The sequence below is a fragment of the Nicotiana sylvestris genome, chromosome 10 (assembly GCF_000393655.2).
Source record: "Nicotiana sylvestris chromosome 10, ASM39365v2, whole genome shotgun sequence".
In the NCBI taxonomy this organism is placed as follows: Eukaryota; Viridiplantae; Streptophyta; class Magnoliopsida; order Solanales; family Solanaceae; genus Nicotiana; species Nicotiana sylvestris.
Window position 1 is genome coordinate 105,703,614 of NC_091066.1, and position 16,725 is coordinate 105,720,338.

At 37.8% G+C, this 16,725-nt stretch overlaps 1 protein-coding gene across 1 annotated transcript; it reads left to right on the plus strand.

Annotated features, from left to right (window-relative positions):
• The first annotated feature begins 8,884 nt into the window (after window positions 1–8,884).
• Window positions 8,885–16,477, plus strand: LOC104209977 (rhodanese-like domain-containing protein 8, chloroplastic). The gene is made up of 8 exons (XM_009758750.2): window positions 8,885–9,290; window positions 10,975–11,028; window positions 12,046–12,195; window positions 13,214–13,376; window positions 14,031–14,122; window positions 14,597–14,700; window positions 15,446–15,721; window positions 16,087–16,477. Exons 1-8 carry the CDS (start codon window positions 8,976–8,978, stop codon window positions 16,229–16,231), a joined length of 1,299 nt encoding a protein of 432 aa, XP_009757052.1. The 5' UTR covers window positions 8,885–8,975; the 3' UTR covers window positions 16,232–16,477.
• The last annotated feature ends 248 nt before the right edge of the window (window positions 16,478–16,725 follow it).

Below are 16,725 nucleotides of genomic sequence, written 5' to 3' on the forward strand. Positions count from 1 at the left end.
GACACAAATCTTTGTAGGCCACGCTCACCTGGCCTCCCAATCCCTACATGTTTTTGAATGACTGTTCCAGGTTTCTAACCTTTCTGAACATCTCCTCATGTTCTGGGTTTTTAGGTGGTTTCTCAGTCTCAACAGGGAGGTCGAAATGAAGAGTACAGGAGTAAGGTTCTGAGGCCTTGAAAGTAGGCTCCGGGGGATAGTATTGGTTATCTTGGGTCTGGAATAAAGGCTCACTAGAGGATCGGTGGAGTGTAGCGGGTGGGGGTGCCATGAAAATAGGGGTAGATGGTAGAGGAGGGTATGGAACTAGTTTGGGTGGTGGAGCTTGTGGCGTTTGGGAAGTGGTGCCCTGGTAGTGGTGGTAAATGGGGAAGCCTGGAGATTAATCAACAATGGGAGGTTCTTGGGATTGAGTCAGCGGCGGGATGAAAGCAGGGTTGGTAGGGTAAAATGGTGGTGGATGCCCTTTTACACACGCCTGGTACATGTCTGCCATCTGGTATTTCAACTTATACAACTTCTCTTTCAGGTTAACATCAGACTCTTCCCCCTCTCTTCATGGGTCAATAACACTTGCATCCAGTTCTTGGTTAGCCATGATCAACTTGTCTTTGGACCTGGTGTTGTACGGATGAGTTGCCAGAATGCCAGACAAACTAACCACCTACCTGGGCTTGATGACAACAACAAACTTGTTAGCGATTAGGGCTTAACAGATAGGCAACCGCACGTTAGGGATGCAATGCACCTAAGCAGTTAACCATTTCTGTTATGCATTTGATCGGTTGCTTGCGTCATCCCAGCTTTCCCTAATTTCATTTTGCAACTTCTCTCTTTTTTTCATTCCTGCTTTTCATTGCTTGATTCTTGTTTTTCTTTTATTCCCTCATTTTTCTCTCTTGTTTTGCTATTATTTCCCTCCCACAATTCTCTTGTTTTCTCTCCTTTTTTTTCATTTCATGGTTATGATCGAATCCTATGGGGATTGCCTACGTATCATGATGCCGCATGAATCAGACCAAGCCTAGTTCTAGGGGATAAGTGTAAAAATAAATAAAAAAATATTTTGGGGTTTTCAAATTTTTATAAAATAAAATGTCTTGATTACAACGACTCATCCTACAGAATTTAATCCTAAAAACTAACAGACTCAAAAAAGGGTGGGCTAATAGACTCCAACAGAAAGATGAAAATACAGACTCAAAAACAGACTAACAGACTCCAACAAAGAAAATGAAAATACATACTCGAATGAAAATCATGAATACATCAATGCCTCAACTACTCCAGGGGCCAGCGGGACATCAGTCGGTCTCGCCACGGGCCTTCGTGCAAGATCCCCTTGAAGACGCTCCAGGTCACTCATTATTTGACGAACAAAGGTGATTACCACACCAAAAAAAGGTGGTTCTAGTCATATCTTCACATTCATGGTACTTCATGACGATGTAGGCAGCAATTGCTCTAACCCTCTCCCTGATGATACCCTTTTCTTGGAGCAAACGCCCTATTTGCTGAGACCTAGCTTCTAGCATCTAGGCATCATGATGGTTTTGACCCTGCAATTGTTGCATATCTTCCTCTAACTGGGCCATTAATGCATAGCAATGTTCCCTTTATGCTTTAAAGTTATTAGCTTGCTTGGCCATCTCATTTTTGAGGGTAGTTAGCCTTTTCTTCAAATTGGTGACTGTTCCCTCATATTTCCTTTTCAATTGCCGGACAAACTCTGCTCATCCCTCTACGTTCTTCGCTAACTGTGTCCGGGCCCTCGCCAGATTACCCTCGTATTTTTCCAAATCATTCTCACACTCAGCTAATTTCCTCTTGAGACCACTTATGAGTCTTTCATCCTTTCGGCTCCTTTCCCGATTCTCAGCAGCTATTTTCTTTTTTTGGATCTATGCTCGAAGGGCCTTGTTGTCTTGAGCCAATTTCTTCTTCTCCCCTTCATCGGTCGCGGCCTATACACTTTTGTCAAATTTAATATCCCCGATTTGTTCCTCCAATTTGCTTATGGTGGCTCTGTAGTTTGCCTCTTTTGCCAACCAATCTCATTGTTCATGCGCTCCATCAGTAAATTGTTGGACATGGGGCCTTTTTGCGGGCCGTTCAGGCTCTTGATGGACTTGAGACCTTTTACTGTACCAAGTTGTGTAACTAGGCTCCAACTCGCCTCTGGATAAATCTCATACCTGAGTCTTTGGCTCTAAGAACCTACATTGATGCCAAATACGATGCACCCTTTCTTCTGGGAAGGCAGCTTTTGGTTCCAATTCAATGACCTGTCGACTCAAATCCTCATCATGTGGGATAGTCTGGTACCTGCCCAACTGGCGTAGAACTCTGTTCAGGGCATAAGGTTGAATGATCCAGAGACCCATCAATAGAAGAAAGCACACTTCGGCTGACATGTAAATAACTTCACTGACCGAGAGCCACCCGAATGTCCACGCAATTTTGTCCGCGGTCAGGGAACTCAAGTGTGCAAACCATGCTTCCACACCATCCGGAAACTCATAGCCCTCCACCCGTTGTTCATGTTTTTCAATGCATTTAAGGCCGGTCATGCCGCAGTTCATGTACCCACGGTGGCAAAGGTGTTCCACCATCCAGAGTTGTAAAAGCATATTGCATCCTTCAAAAGACTTTCCCCCTTCTCGGCAAACAGTGAGAGCTCGGTAAATCTCCGCCAGGATCATCGGTACAATGGTTCCATTCGCCTTTTTAGTTATGAAGTCGGTTATCCCCACAAGCCCCAATTCTATATTTCCATATATACGCACCACCACCTGATCAACTGATATATGATGATGATTTTGCCCACAGTGGTCGATATGATATGATTGGATGCCCTTAGAGGCTGATGATGTTATGAAACATGTAGCTATGCATGACATGACATTCATACGCATATACATGACGCTAAAAGTAATTTATGATTTAAAAAGTTGTCCAGACTTACAGGTTGAGTCATGCACTCTATATTTCTTCCATGTCTCTTATATACTTATTTATGTGCCTTACATACTCGATACATTATTCGTACTGACGTCCCTTTTTCCTGGGGACACTGCATTTCATGCCCGTAGGTCCCGATAGATAGGTCGAGAGCCCTCCAAGTAGGCTATCAGCTCAGCGGAAGATGTTGGTGCGCTCCATTTGCTTCGGAGTTGCTCGTTTGGTTAGTATAATTTAGACGTATATTGTTTGGTATGGCGGGACTCTGTCTTGACCTTATGACATTTATGTACTTTTAAAGGCTTGTAGATATATGTCGTGTATATAAAATATTGTAAGGCTTGGTCGGCCTATGTTTCGAGATTATAAAGGATCATGTTGGCCTATTAGGCCCGTATGTCATGTGTATATAATGATGTAATAAGAAAGATACGTTACGTTGGTACTCGGTTGAGTAAGGTATCGGGTACCCGTCACAGCCCATCGGTTTGGGTAGTGACATAAATAATTAGTGCGCTTAAAGCAAACTACGGAGTTCATTTTTAATAGCTAAATTATAACGTGTGTGAGGGCCATGGATGATTTAATTGCTTATAGCACACCTCAAGTTTCTCTTAAAGTGATTTCTTGATTTAATCTCATAAGGGCCATAAATTATAGATTTTATTTAATATGGCACACCTCGCTCTAATTAAAAATTACTCTTACCAAACATAATCTAAAGCTTTATTTGTACAACTATTAATTTAAAGAGTGCACTAGGCTTTCAGGCGTTTGGGCCATGCCTGCTATAGACATAGTTGGCAGCAGCATTTAAATGAGGCTCTGGGCTCGAAAGCAGGCCCAAAACGATAAGGCAGACAATTCCCTCATTTCTAAGTGGCCCTACTTCCAGGCCCAAAGTAAGCTGAATTTGGTAAAAGGGATGAATGCTAAAGGGTGTGGGACTCAAGATCGAGTCCCCACAGGATAAGGAAACATCTGAAACCTGAGAGGCTCGCTGAGCCCATCTGGCTAACATTAGTACACAACCATGTGACATTTAAAAACGTTAAATGCTACAAACCATATTACACATTTAGAGGAGGCATTGTTTTGGATTTGATTGAATATGTAATATGAGGCAAAGATTATGCAATGTTCCAACCTTAATTTTGGCTCAAGCTAAATTATAAATACATTGTAGGAAATTCAGACCTCAATTCCAACCTTACAAACAGCAATGGAAATACTACATAGTTCAGAACATTTGGCCCTTGTCAAAACAATAATTCATTACTCGAACTATAGTTCTTCAAAAAGCACAAATGCTCAAATCAAACTCTAGAATGAAATGAACTAATGAATTGTGATGTGACCAAACCAAGATCTGAAAATCCAAACCTGATTCTAAAGAGACTTAAACTAACCAAAGGAAAAGCACTCATCTAGTTTAGACCATGCCACATGAAGTCCAATATTCTACATGTCTAACAAATAAAGCCTCAGTCAACCTACTAAACTATGATACTAATTCAACTTATACACAAGACTCAAGTCAGTGACATAAATGAGCATAAAGAAACTAAATTGCAGCAGAGCTGAATGATCTTAAAGAAATCAAAAGACTAGAGATTTAACAAAAAGTATTTGCCATTAGAGTTCCATGTTGGACTACATTTTTTGCACTTCACATGTCATTCAAGGTGCAGGAGCTACCTGGGAGTCAAGCAAAGTAAAAGAGTGAGGATTTCAACAAGCAAAGATGTAGCAAGGCAACACAATCAATCAACAAAAATTAGCTCCTTCAGTCCATACTCAAACCCTAGAAATTTGACAAGATGTTCAAGCTTTAAACCTAGAATGAAACCAACTAACAGTACTCGAACTTTTTTTTATGTGTTTTCTAGTTCTGAAATTCCTATCAGTATATGTATTTTCAGTGTTTTTGATGCAGAGAAAATGATGCTTTTTCCAAATCCGCTTTTCTAGTGAAGGAAGGGTCCTTATTTATAGGCCTCTAAGGCCATGTGCCTGAAAACAGAAATCAGAATATTTCCAGCCTGCAAAGACATCTTTTGTAACTAATTGGGACAGTTGGCAGCCTTTAATTGGCTCCAGATTGGGCTAGCTACCCATATTCTAGAAACTCCTAATGCTAACCTTATCTGAGCACCCCAATTCTACTTCTCAAATTAACCCCCTTAAATTCCTAATTGTTCAACTAAAACCCTAGGAGTTTCTAACCATTTACAAACTGAGGCAAACATCACAAAGCAAATCGATATGAGTGAAACCAATCAAACAATAAACATATACTGAAGAAGGTGAAAATCCGGACCCTTGACACAAATTAGAAAGATTCAACTTCAAGATGAACTTCAAAACAAAAATCTAATTTCTAACGATCAGTGACAAATTTGACTATAATTAAAAGAAGAATGGAGCAATTAAAAACACTAAATCACAACAAAAGGAAACCCTGAAAACTAGAATCATGCAATTAGAAACACAGATTATAACAAAATAAGAAGAAATCATGATAGCATATCCTAGACAAAACAGTAATCTAACCTAATCAAATAAACAGGAAAATCAAACCATTCGAGCGAGTGATCACTAATGGATAATGACCTAAAATAACAGACCAACTAATAACTAAGGAAGAAGGAAAAAACATCAGAAACAAGCAAATAAAGCAAAAAGAAATCAAAGAAGAAAAAAAAGGGGGGGGGGGGAATGACTAACCAGACAAAGCCTGGGAAATACTTGAATCCAAACAAACGACCAAAAGGGGGAAGGAACAGGGCCGACCAAGCAACTGAATCCCTCAAAATCGAACCAAAGCTCATGTTAACCAAGGGCTCTCAACGAGAACGCTTGGCTAGCACGAATTTTGATTCGTATTGAACTCCGAGAGCCAAAGAATTGGACCTAAAAGAACTAGGGTTTTTCATATCCGAAATTCTGGGAGTTTGAGGGTATTTTTTGGGAATTAATGATGGATTTAGTAAGGAAGGGTGAAAGTGGTTGTGTGGTAAAGTCTGAAGATGTTTGGCGAGATTAGGGTTCAGGGAACTCCGGCCTTTGATCTAAAATTCAAAGGGCTCGACTATGATTTGAAGGCAACAGGTGGGAGATTTAGGATGAGGGGACGAAGAGGGTTCCAGGAAGTTATTTTTGGGTGGATTGGAGTGGTTTATGGCATCGCCGCCGGCAGGTGGGGAGTTGGGGTCTAAGGGCGGCAGATCTCTAGGGTTTTGAGTTGGAGACGAAGAGAACTGAAGGGTGCATGGACTGGGGGGACCTGGTTCCGGCATATATATCATTATAGGCATCCATTCTGGTCCGTTGGATCAATGTGATCCAACGATTGAGATGAGAAAAGGGTAAAACTGGGTCGTTTTGGTCTGGGGTGGGGCTGGTCCGAATTTCGGCTGGAATTGGGCTGGGGCCTGGGCGGAATTTATGTGGGGTTTGGGCTCAATTAAACTTTGGCCCAAATTGCCCTAATTTCTGATTCTCTTTTTACTTTTTCCAATTTCCAATTTTCTCCTTTTTCTTTTCTTTTTCAAATTAATTTAAACCTAAATTAATGCTTTACAAAATAAGCTAATTACCCATCATAATATTTACAAAAATTGATTAACTCCTAAATTAAAAGAAAAACTACAAATTTAAAATTAAACGGCTAAAATACAAAAGTGAGCCATTGTTGTGATTTTTCATTTTTATAAAACAACTAACTTTAAAATGTAAAAAATAAAACCCAAATGCAATGTAGAGTATTTTTATGTTTTTCATGATTTAAATAAAATAAACATGCACAGCTAAATGCAAACAATTAACGAAAATCCTATGAAAAATCTACAAAAATTGCAAGTAATGGAAAAAATTTATTTTCTTGAATTTATGAGAGTAATTATTATAGAGCAAAAATCACGTGCTCACAATAGTATCAGTACAACCGACCTCATGTACTTCATAAGTGTCGAGCCTAACCTCGTCGAAGTAGTGACAATGCTATAACAAGTTACTCACTGTAAACCTGTACGAGAATAAATGGTAACAATAGAAGAATAAAGAAATAAGAATTAACATGAAAATCAGAGCAGAAAATACATAACAAAGGGCCCTAGAATATCGCATATTCTCAAATTCACAATACCACAAGGATATAGAACCAACAATCAAGAACAATTATAACATATCTTTTCCGATGTGGCACGTAACCCGATCCCCTCCCCCCCCCACAGGTGCGCACACACAAACATATATACGAATACCATTACGGTGTGCAATCCGATACCAAACAATATATCAATATCCGTTGCGGTGTGCAACTCGATCCCAAATACAATATCAATACCGTTGCGGTGTGAAACCCGATCCCACATATCATTTCAATATCCGTTGCGGTATGTAACCTGATCCCAATTATATAACATGAATGAACAAAACTACAATCAACTACGCCGAATCTCACAATGAAAACGCAATAAGGAAATTAAAAAAATAAAGACATAAGGCGGGTAAAAGCGACTATCTAGTATCATACAAAACATAAGGCAATGGAAGGCAGTCAATAAATAAAGACATGGATACATGAAAATATATAGCAAATTAAGGCATGTAAAGAACGAAAACATAAATTTAACAAGCAAGGGCACGTAACAATTAAAGTATATGACATGCAATAGCATGGAATAAATGAAGGTATGAAGTGACTGAAGACAAACAACTAAATATCTCAACCCACATGCTTAACCCATGATAACGTAGATACTCTTGTCACCTTGCATATACACCATCCCCACACATAAATCAAGTAGCAAGTCGACCAATTACGTTCTAATTTCCTCAAGTTAAGGTTAACCACAACGCTTACCTCTTTCCACAATCAAATCAATATTCAACCGTGGATTTTCTTTTTGAACAAGCCTCCAAACCAACTGAATCTAGCCAATTATCGATCAAACAATTCAAAACAAGCTTTAAAAACTAGCCACGAATAAAAAATGTTCAATTTTTATCATTTTTTAAAAAGTCAACAAAAGCCAATCCCGTGCCCGCTTGGTCGAAAATCTGAGATTCAGACTAAATCTCGATTATCCATTCACCCCCGAGCCCGGTTATGTAATTTGTTTCGAAATCTGACCTAAATTTAAGGTCTAAATCTCAATTTTAAGAAATTCCTAAATAACCCCTAATTTATATCTTGAAATGCATGAATTTGATGAAGAAATTCATGGAAAAGTAATGAAAATTGATGGATAAATTAGAGTTGCTTACTAATGAATTTGGGAAGAAAAAGCTCTCAAGAAATTACTTCAATAAAGTCTAAGGTTGAAAAATAATGTAAAATAAGTTAAATCCCCTTTTTTCCATCTTTTAGCCACGGACCTCCCAATTGCGAATGCTAGCTTATATTGCAATGTACCGACCTGCATATTCTGTTTGTTTTATGCCCTTAGTTAGACTAGAATCCAAGTTTCAACAGTAGGATTGAAATTATATGATACTTTTGAAAAATAAGTAGGTTACATATTAGAGCTAGATATAATTTTTTTTTAAAAAAATAATAATATTCAAAATCAAACCGTAAATTCAAAATCGGAGGAGCATTTTCGAAAAATTTTATTTTGTGTATCATACAACTGACACTAGTTGTATGAGGTAACTCTTTTGTTTCATAGTTTTGTGGACCCATATTTCTGTAGACCAAAAGTGTAAGATTGGGGTCCACAAATTTATGAGACAAAAAGGAGTCTCATATAACTAGCGTAAGTTGTACAACACACAAAATAAAACTCCTCGGCATTTTCTATAACTCTCAGGGGCCACTACTACCATTATCATAGGTAGTGTTTCGAAATTATTCAAGAAGAGGAAAAAGAAAAAGAAAAAGAAAAAGAAATTTCTTGGTCAGTTCATATGTTATCCATAAAATGTTCCATTCCTTAGCCTCTTCAATGTGTTGTTGAATACTAAAGGAAAACAGCTAAAAATTTGAGTTATTTGTGTGAATTTGGGCAATGAGCTCGTTTACAGTCATGAAGCCATTTATACTTGCTTCTAACGAACCCACTGCATCTTTCCCCAAAAATCTTACTGCTTTTCTCCCAAACCCAAAAAATACTTGGACTAATAGGAACAGTATTTTGCCATTTGTGTGGCAACTGAAGTGTAAAAGTCTCTCTTCTTGGAAATGCAAAGAAAATGTATGTACTGCTGCGTTATCCTCAAAAGAAATACTAGATGAGGAAGAGTTTATAGTGGTAAATTTCTACCGCTTTGTTTTCATTAAGGACCCCGAAGAGGAGGTCACCAAGCACCTTTCCTTTATGGAGGTAATTGTGTATTCTTATTCTGTGATTCTGTCCTACTTGGTTTGCAAATGTAGTTTGAGCCTTTATTGATATGATTCTTAAGCATTTCGTATGCAAAATACCGATTATCTCCAACTCCTTCAGTTTAAATTCATGCCATAGATGCTACATAGTTTAAAATCCTCTTGGCGCTAAATTTAGGAGCTAATGACTAAGTAAGTACTATTTTGTGAGCTCATTAGCTGAATTGTGTTAACCGTCTCATTTAAAAGTTTAAACTATGAAAGTGGGACAATTCATTTTAGGTCTACAACAAGTCACTGAACTTGCGAGTCTTATTCTTTTTACGTTTATAACAAAAATGTTGGCCAACTTGTGCATACCTTAGACTACTCCACAGAGTACCTGCTATCTCCCACCAACATAGGTACAGGGGCACTCCGTCCCCAAGTCCTATAAAGACATGTTTTTTGCCTTGGCTGGAAGTTGAGCGGAGGTCTACGTGGTTTTTCATCCCACTTCATTGACTGCTAGGCTACACCCTTTGAGTACGAGTCTAATTCTTTTTATTTTTATTGGGCACATAATATTTTTGTTACTTGAGCCTAGGACCTTTGCTGCTATAATATTGAGTTGTATCAACCGACTCGTACAAACACCTAAAATAAATGAAGAGGAACACTTTTACTCATTTATTTTAGAGCTGCAACGCAAACTGGCAGAAACACAGAATATTTGGTGCCCAACAAGGGAAGTAGGTAGTTCTATATTATACCTAATGCCTCTGCATTATACCATGCTCAATGCTCAATCTCCCCGTGAGTTTCAGCTGCCAACACATAAGAACAGAATAAATAGTAGAAAAACCTTATGGGTGATATACTTTGAACAGTTATCTAGTGTAACATATGTTATTAAACTTCTCCTCAAGTTTTCACTCGTCTCTTGAGTTGGTTTTGACATATCAATTGTATTTATATGTATGGTTGTATGAAGTACAGAATGGGCAAAATCCTAGTTGAATCATAAAACATCTAAAATGTTCACAACAAATTTCTGGTTGATAAGTTTCAGGTTCAGGAATGATAAAATCTGCATACTCTAGTCTTGGAATGTTTCAAGCATTCTCGAACGATAAGAGGTTTTTAGTGCTAACAGTTAACATCACCTGGATTGGAAAGTATTCCAACCCGCCTGACTTTTCTAAGATATGCTTTTCATTTTATTTGGTTTGAATTCTATAAAACTGGTGAAAGAGGATAGACTTGGTGCTCATTTAAGATGTCATCCAATTTTGGTGGAGGATATAGTTATAGTTTCATTCACCTTGAGGAAGAGGAAGATTTTGACTTAACTTTGCATGTTATATTTTATTTTAAATATTTGATGTTTTGAATCTAGATCTTGCCACATGTATTCCAAAACAAGGAATACAGTTGCTTTCTTTAACCCGGAGAAGCAATTTAAGGGGTCATGGATTATGCTGCATACAAAGTTTATCAATTATTACTGGCTTGGATTTCAAGCTCTTTTCAATTGAGATCATTTTACTTCAGATCATTATTTTGTAAAACTCCTTGGCTCCAAAATGTTGATAGGTTTTCCGTACAACATACTACTGCATGTATATCAGTGCAATGCCTGATTATGTGTTAAAGTGCTCTTTCAGTCAGATTATTATAACAGATATTTCTCTTTGATGCAGGGACGAGATGTGCATGGCCGCATATACTTAAACCAACAGGGAATTAATGCACAGGTAGGACTGTTTGTTACTATCTCACTGTTCTTACCCTTGTGTTTTCTGCTTTGGGCATTGCTATTGTTTAACCAAAAATTTGAATATCATGGTTCTACTTGGTATTTCTATTAAATATTCAGCTGAGAGCTCAAAACGTTCATAGTTTAATACTTGGTGGGAGGGACATGCGGAGGCAATTATTATTATTATTATTATTATTATTATTATTATTATTATTATTATTATTATTATTTTGCACTCAGGGTGTGGCATAGTGGTAAATGAAGTGGGTTGGGAACCATGCGGTCTCTGGTCAAATTCCAATGAAGGCAAACACACTAGGTGATTTCTTCTCATCTGTCCAAGCATTAGTGGATGGACACTCGGTACCCGCACTGGTGGGAGGTAGTAGGTACCCCGTGGAATTAGTCGAGGTGCGCAAGCTGATCCGGATATCACAATTATTAAAAAAAATATTTGGGTGCCCATTAATTAGGCTTTGAGTTTTTCTTTTAAGGTTGGAAAAATGATGTGCTGATAAGTGTTGGAATAGGATCCATGGAATTTGTGTAGTATAATATGTTTTGAACTTTTCTTTGAGTAGAGTGAACATAATTTTAGGACAGACATAAAAGGAAAGCTAGACATCCAATTAAGGATAGAAAGAGTGATATGAAGCAAGATAGGGCGTACCTGTTAAGAAAATGTAAAATTGAATGCTTGGATCAGCAAGAAGAAGGTGCAAAGTTAGAATATATTAGGAAGCTACTATCCAATCCACCCAAAAGTTAGTTCTTTTTTTCCTTTTATTTTTTCCTTAAATGAGCGCAGAAAGGATAGGTTAATGTCTTATTGATTAGCACGCCTCATGGTCCTCAAAGTATATCTTTTCCTAAGAAATCATATTCCTGTGGTTCTGAACTGAAAATTCTTTAGATCACCAGCTCAGTGTTGCTACAGGCCACTCTAAATCCCCCTTGCCAGCTATAAGTCAAACAAAGTTATTCTGTCTTCTGATACTTCCTGTTGGTGCAGTACAGTGGACCAAAAAAAGATGCTCTTGCTTACGTTAATTGGGTGCGGGAAGACCTCAGATTTTCTGATGTACTGGTCCAGATCTCGCCAGCATCAAACGGGCATACCTTTCCAAGATTGAAGTTGCGTTATAAGCCCTCTCTTGTACAGGCAAGTCTCGCACTGTCTCATTCCTGCATGCTGTTGCCTGCTTGTCTGGCTCACCAGCTACTTCATGGATAGTAACTTAAGGGATATCTTCTCTTCATGACATGTGAATTGATAGAGTTTAAATTTTGATTTTATTACTCCCACCCAATAACTGAAATTGTCATATTATGTATAATGTAAGGACATGCTTATTAGTTTAGATTTGCGCTTTGTTCTGTTTGATATAGCAGCCTCTTTGGCCAGGATTATGTCTTCTTGCGGGCAGGCAACAAACTCATCAGCTTCTGTGTTCTTTCTTCCTGACAATATGACTATTTGATCAACTTTTTTTGGTTTAAAACTGTCATATTATTTTATACCCTTCGGCCAGCTAAAGAAATAGATCAAAGAGAGCAAAATGAAGTAATGGACTTAGTAATATAGTATTTCTGCTTAGCTTTCCCAAGATGTTGTTTTCTCAAGTGATCAATTGATCAATGATCAGTACCAAAGTCGAAGTGTGTCAGCAGAATAACCCACTTTAAGACTGATCTTATGAGAGGTAAGCTCAGAAAAGGATTTCAATTTAAGATTGACTATAGAGGAGGTAGATACTTGATTTCAGATTGCTCTTAGAGAGGTTTGCACAAGCAATTAACAATTCAAATGTTCTTGAAACAATAAAAACCTATAGGGTCTGTATTTTCAAATTACCTCATCTTTCTTAATTTGGGGAAATCTTAGATGTTAAATGAAACTTGAAGGTCAGCAAAGATATTTAAAAAGAAGTTGGGATTGATGGTTCATATGGGCACGTCCTAGCATCTGCATAAGTAGCTCCTATTGACAGTAGGCTTATGATTTCCTTATAGAAAAGCATCTGCATAAGTAGTGCTTTTCTGAGGTTCAAGGGGGCCTTTAACTATAGCTTGGGACTCGAGGAAAATTTATCCATTTATAGAGGACCAATGTATACATTAATATATCTTTTCTCTGGTTTTTAAGGCTTATATTGATACTTCTAACATTTTGTCAACAGTTGGAAGGAGGGATTTCTCACCTTCCTTTGCTTGATCCATCGATGAGAGCGGAACCTTTGGCACCATCTGAATGGAGGAATAGATTGGAAGCTGTAAATAACACTAATAATTCATCACATGAAAACATCAATCCCAGTTGTATACTTCTTGATGTGAGAAATGGTAAGTATTCTTCTGTTGCTTGTTACTGCATTTTTGGTATTTCTTTGAACGCTCTGGAGATGTCATATATATGGGGTTGGCCTGATTAAACAATGTGGCCAACTCTTGATGCTGGTTGTTCAAGTTTCACCCTGCTCAAGGTAAATAAAACTGTTATTCTTGTAGAAGTACAGATATTCCCAGCCCCCTCATGGGATTATTTTATCCCACCATTGAGGAATATCTGGAAGCTACTTAAGTCTCTATCACAATGTTTAGCTGTGATACCACGCAAGAAATAAGAGAAGAGGAGATATATTGATGACGTGTGAATATGGAATAAAAGACACCTATTTATGTGTGATATACAATCCACATCTTATATTTAATTGGTCAATAACTAACTTAATATCAACACTTAACAGTGATTCTAACATTCTAAATGCTAACACTTGTAATTGTCCCCGTACAGCTTCATGCTCTACGTTTTAAATCTATGATTAGACCAGTCTAGTCCCATTCCATGTCATTTATATAAACCAAAAAGCCGCTTAAAGTGAAACATCTTATTATGCTCTCTGTAAAAGTCAGCTATCGTCTTTGCTATTTCTTTTGCATAATTGAATATTTCAAGTGCCTTTTGTGCTAATAGATTCTAGTTTGATTTTCCGGAAGGTTATGAATGGGATGTTGGGCATTTTCAAGGCGCTCAGCGACCGGATGTTGATTGTTTTCGGTCCACTTCATTTGGGCAATCTGACTCAGAGGTTTTAGCAATTTATTATCCAATTTCTGTCTTGTTGTCCAAGCAAATGCTAGGAAATTTAATTTTTTGTTACTTTTTACATAAATTGAAGTGCTTGCTTTCTTTCTGATCCCATTACTTGACCAAAAGCTGTAAGTATTGGTTTTGCATGTCGATCATAGTATAATGCAGGAGAACACTTCCCTTCTCAGCGCTTCTCTTGTTTCTTCTCTTCATTAATGAATAATGTATCTGGCTAGAATTAACCTATTGGGATGATGTGAAATCTGGTCCTTGCTTCCATAATATCCTGATATTTGTTTCCGTTGTATTCTCGTTCATAGTTGCACTGCTGCATGCTGCTATTTTCCTTGGTTGTATGTCCTCTGTATGCTTAATATAGAACTTAAAGACTGTCACCTCGTGCACAAGACAATATCCTGGAATGTGCTTTTGTCTGTAGATATAACTAATATCTTGCCATCCTGTTCTGCAGGTGATTGCTTCAGATCCATTAGCAGCTGTTGATAAGGAGAGAACTGATATATTGATGTACTGCACTGGAGGTATCCGCTGTGATGTATATTCTGCTATACTACGGTAAGTTTTTTTTTTTTTTTTTTTTGTGTGTGCGCGTTTGTGTTCTATCATTTACTTAAGTGCTATAGCATATATGTGTGAGATATTGGAACTTTGAGCATTCTCTTAAGAGATACCATAAGAATATCCCCTTTTCGGCTTTCCAGGTTATAAAGTACTTCGAATATAGAATTTGTTGTCATCAACCCTCCACAAAGCAATTATCTTCCAATAATTTCTCCCCCAAGTCATACTGTTGAGGGGTGAGAATAGCTACTTCTGCTGGTGTTTGTACTTTTCATACTGCTCTTCTACAAAGATCACCTGTTGGCTAAATGAGCTACATAACCCTCATTGGAAATCAATTTATGAATCAGGCTGCTCTGACGCATGCATACGTGGAGATTATTCAAGCTTTTACCTGTAGGAAATTGCATTAGTAAATAAGTTTCTTCAGTAGCCAACATCAATAGGATCTCTCAAATGCAATTTATAAATTCTGTTGGACTAAACACTACTGTCATATGGTTCTGGAAACGAAGATTAGGTTTGAGGAGTATGTGCCTAAACTTCGCCAGCTATCATATTGTTATTCAGTTGCACAACATAAATTATTTTATCTCAATATTCAGGTGCATGTGATTGCACCATCACTAGAATTGGGATCTTAATTAATGCTTTGCACTCTGTTCAGTTTTACCTTAGTGTCTTACGTGAAAATGTTGTGTGAGTTCACAGCTGACAACTTATTTTGTTTTCACAACAGAAAGCAAGGTTTTAAACGATTGTACACCTTGAAGGGGGGCGCTTCTCATTATCTTGAGAGAGAAGGTTCTGTAGGTTGGGTTGGAAATCTGTTTGTATTTGATGCCCGTCTTTCTCTGCCACCTTCTACTTACAAGCCTGAAGTGGAGATGGAAGCAAGCACAAAGCTAGAGGCCCCCCTGGATAACTCGTTTGCCAAATGCTACATCTGTGGTTCACAAGTCTGTGAGCTGAGGCACCGCAATTGTGCAAACCTCGACTGCAACTTACTTTTCCTGTAAGACTAACCATTTCACCAAATAAATATATGGATGGATGCTACTTTAATCACATATATTTGCCTCATCAAGCCTGTGGGGTTGGTATATGATTTGTTTTCCTTCCAAAATTCAGCTAACGAGAGACATTTTGGGCGAAAGACTTACATGACTTAAATTACCTATTTGTATCAACTTTCCTCCAAGTAGGAGAAAGAACTTGACGTCTCTAGCCAAGGATCCTTAAGATAAAACTTTTCTACGTGCTTTCCTCCCGCGGAGGTTGCTCCTATATTACTATGTGCTTTGTGTCAGTTGTATAAGCAGTACATCGAAATAAAGTGTGTAGTTATATTCGTTCTAATACTTGATTGGTTTTATTCAGATGCTGCGAAGGCTGCGTGAAAGACCTAAGGGGATGCTGCTGTTCTCAATGCACATCTGCACGTCGACTTAGGCCGGTGCTGACAGGTCACCAGAGATACCAAAAATGGCATAATTATCGAGATTTCGAGTTGCAAAGCCTGTAACATCTTGACCAGTCATCAGTTTCCATATCTTTGGAAGTTGAAAATGTATATCTCCAATTAAGAGAGGAAATTGACCTCTAGTTTCTCTTTTATTGGTTTAGTCGAATTTTCAGAAACTTAGGTTGTTAAGTACCCCTATAAGCTGAAAATATTAGTTAGGCATATATAATCTTGGAAGAACGTTGTCTTTTACTGATAGTTAATTAGATATTATCTGAATTTAATTGGGAAGTATCACTTTGTGTACTGTTATTTGCAAGTATAGGTTAGGTTTCTAGTGTTTCATGACATAATCAAACATTCATGTACTCTACCTGCTGTTGGAGCAAGAGCTTCTGCCTTTCTTATTTATTGTTACATATATGCTGAGGCTATATGATGATGGATTAGATTAAAGATACTGACTTCTTATAAAAAGAAGCCTTGTTTTCTAATTCAGAAAAGGGTCATGAAGTTAGTAACTAATTTAACTTCGTATTAGTTTAAAATTTTGA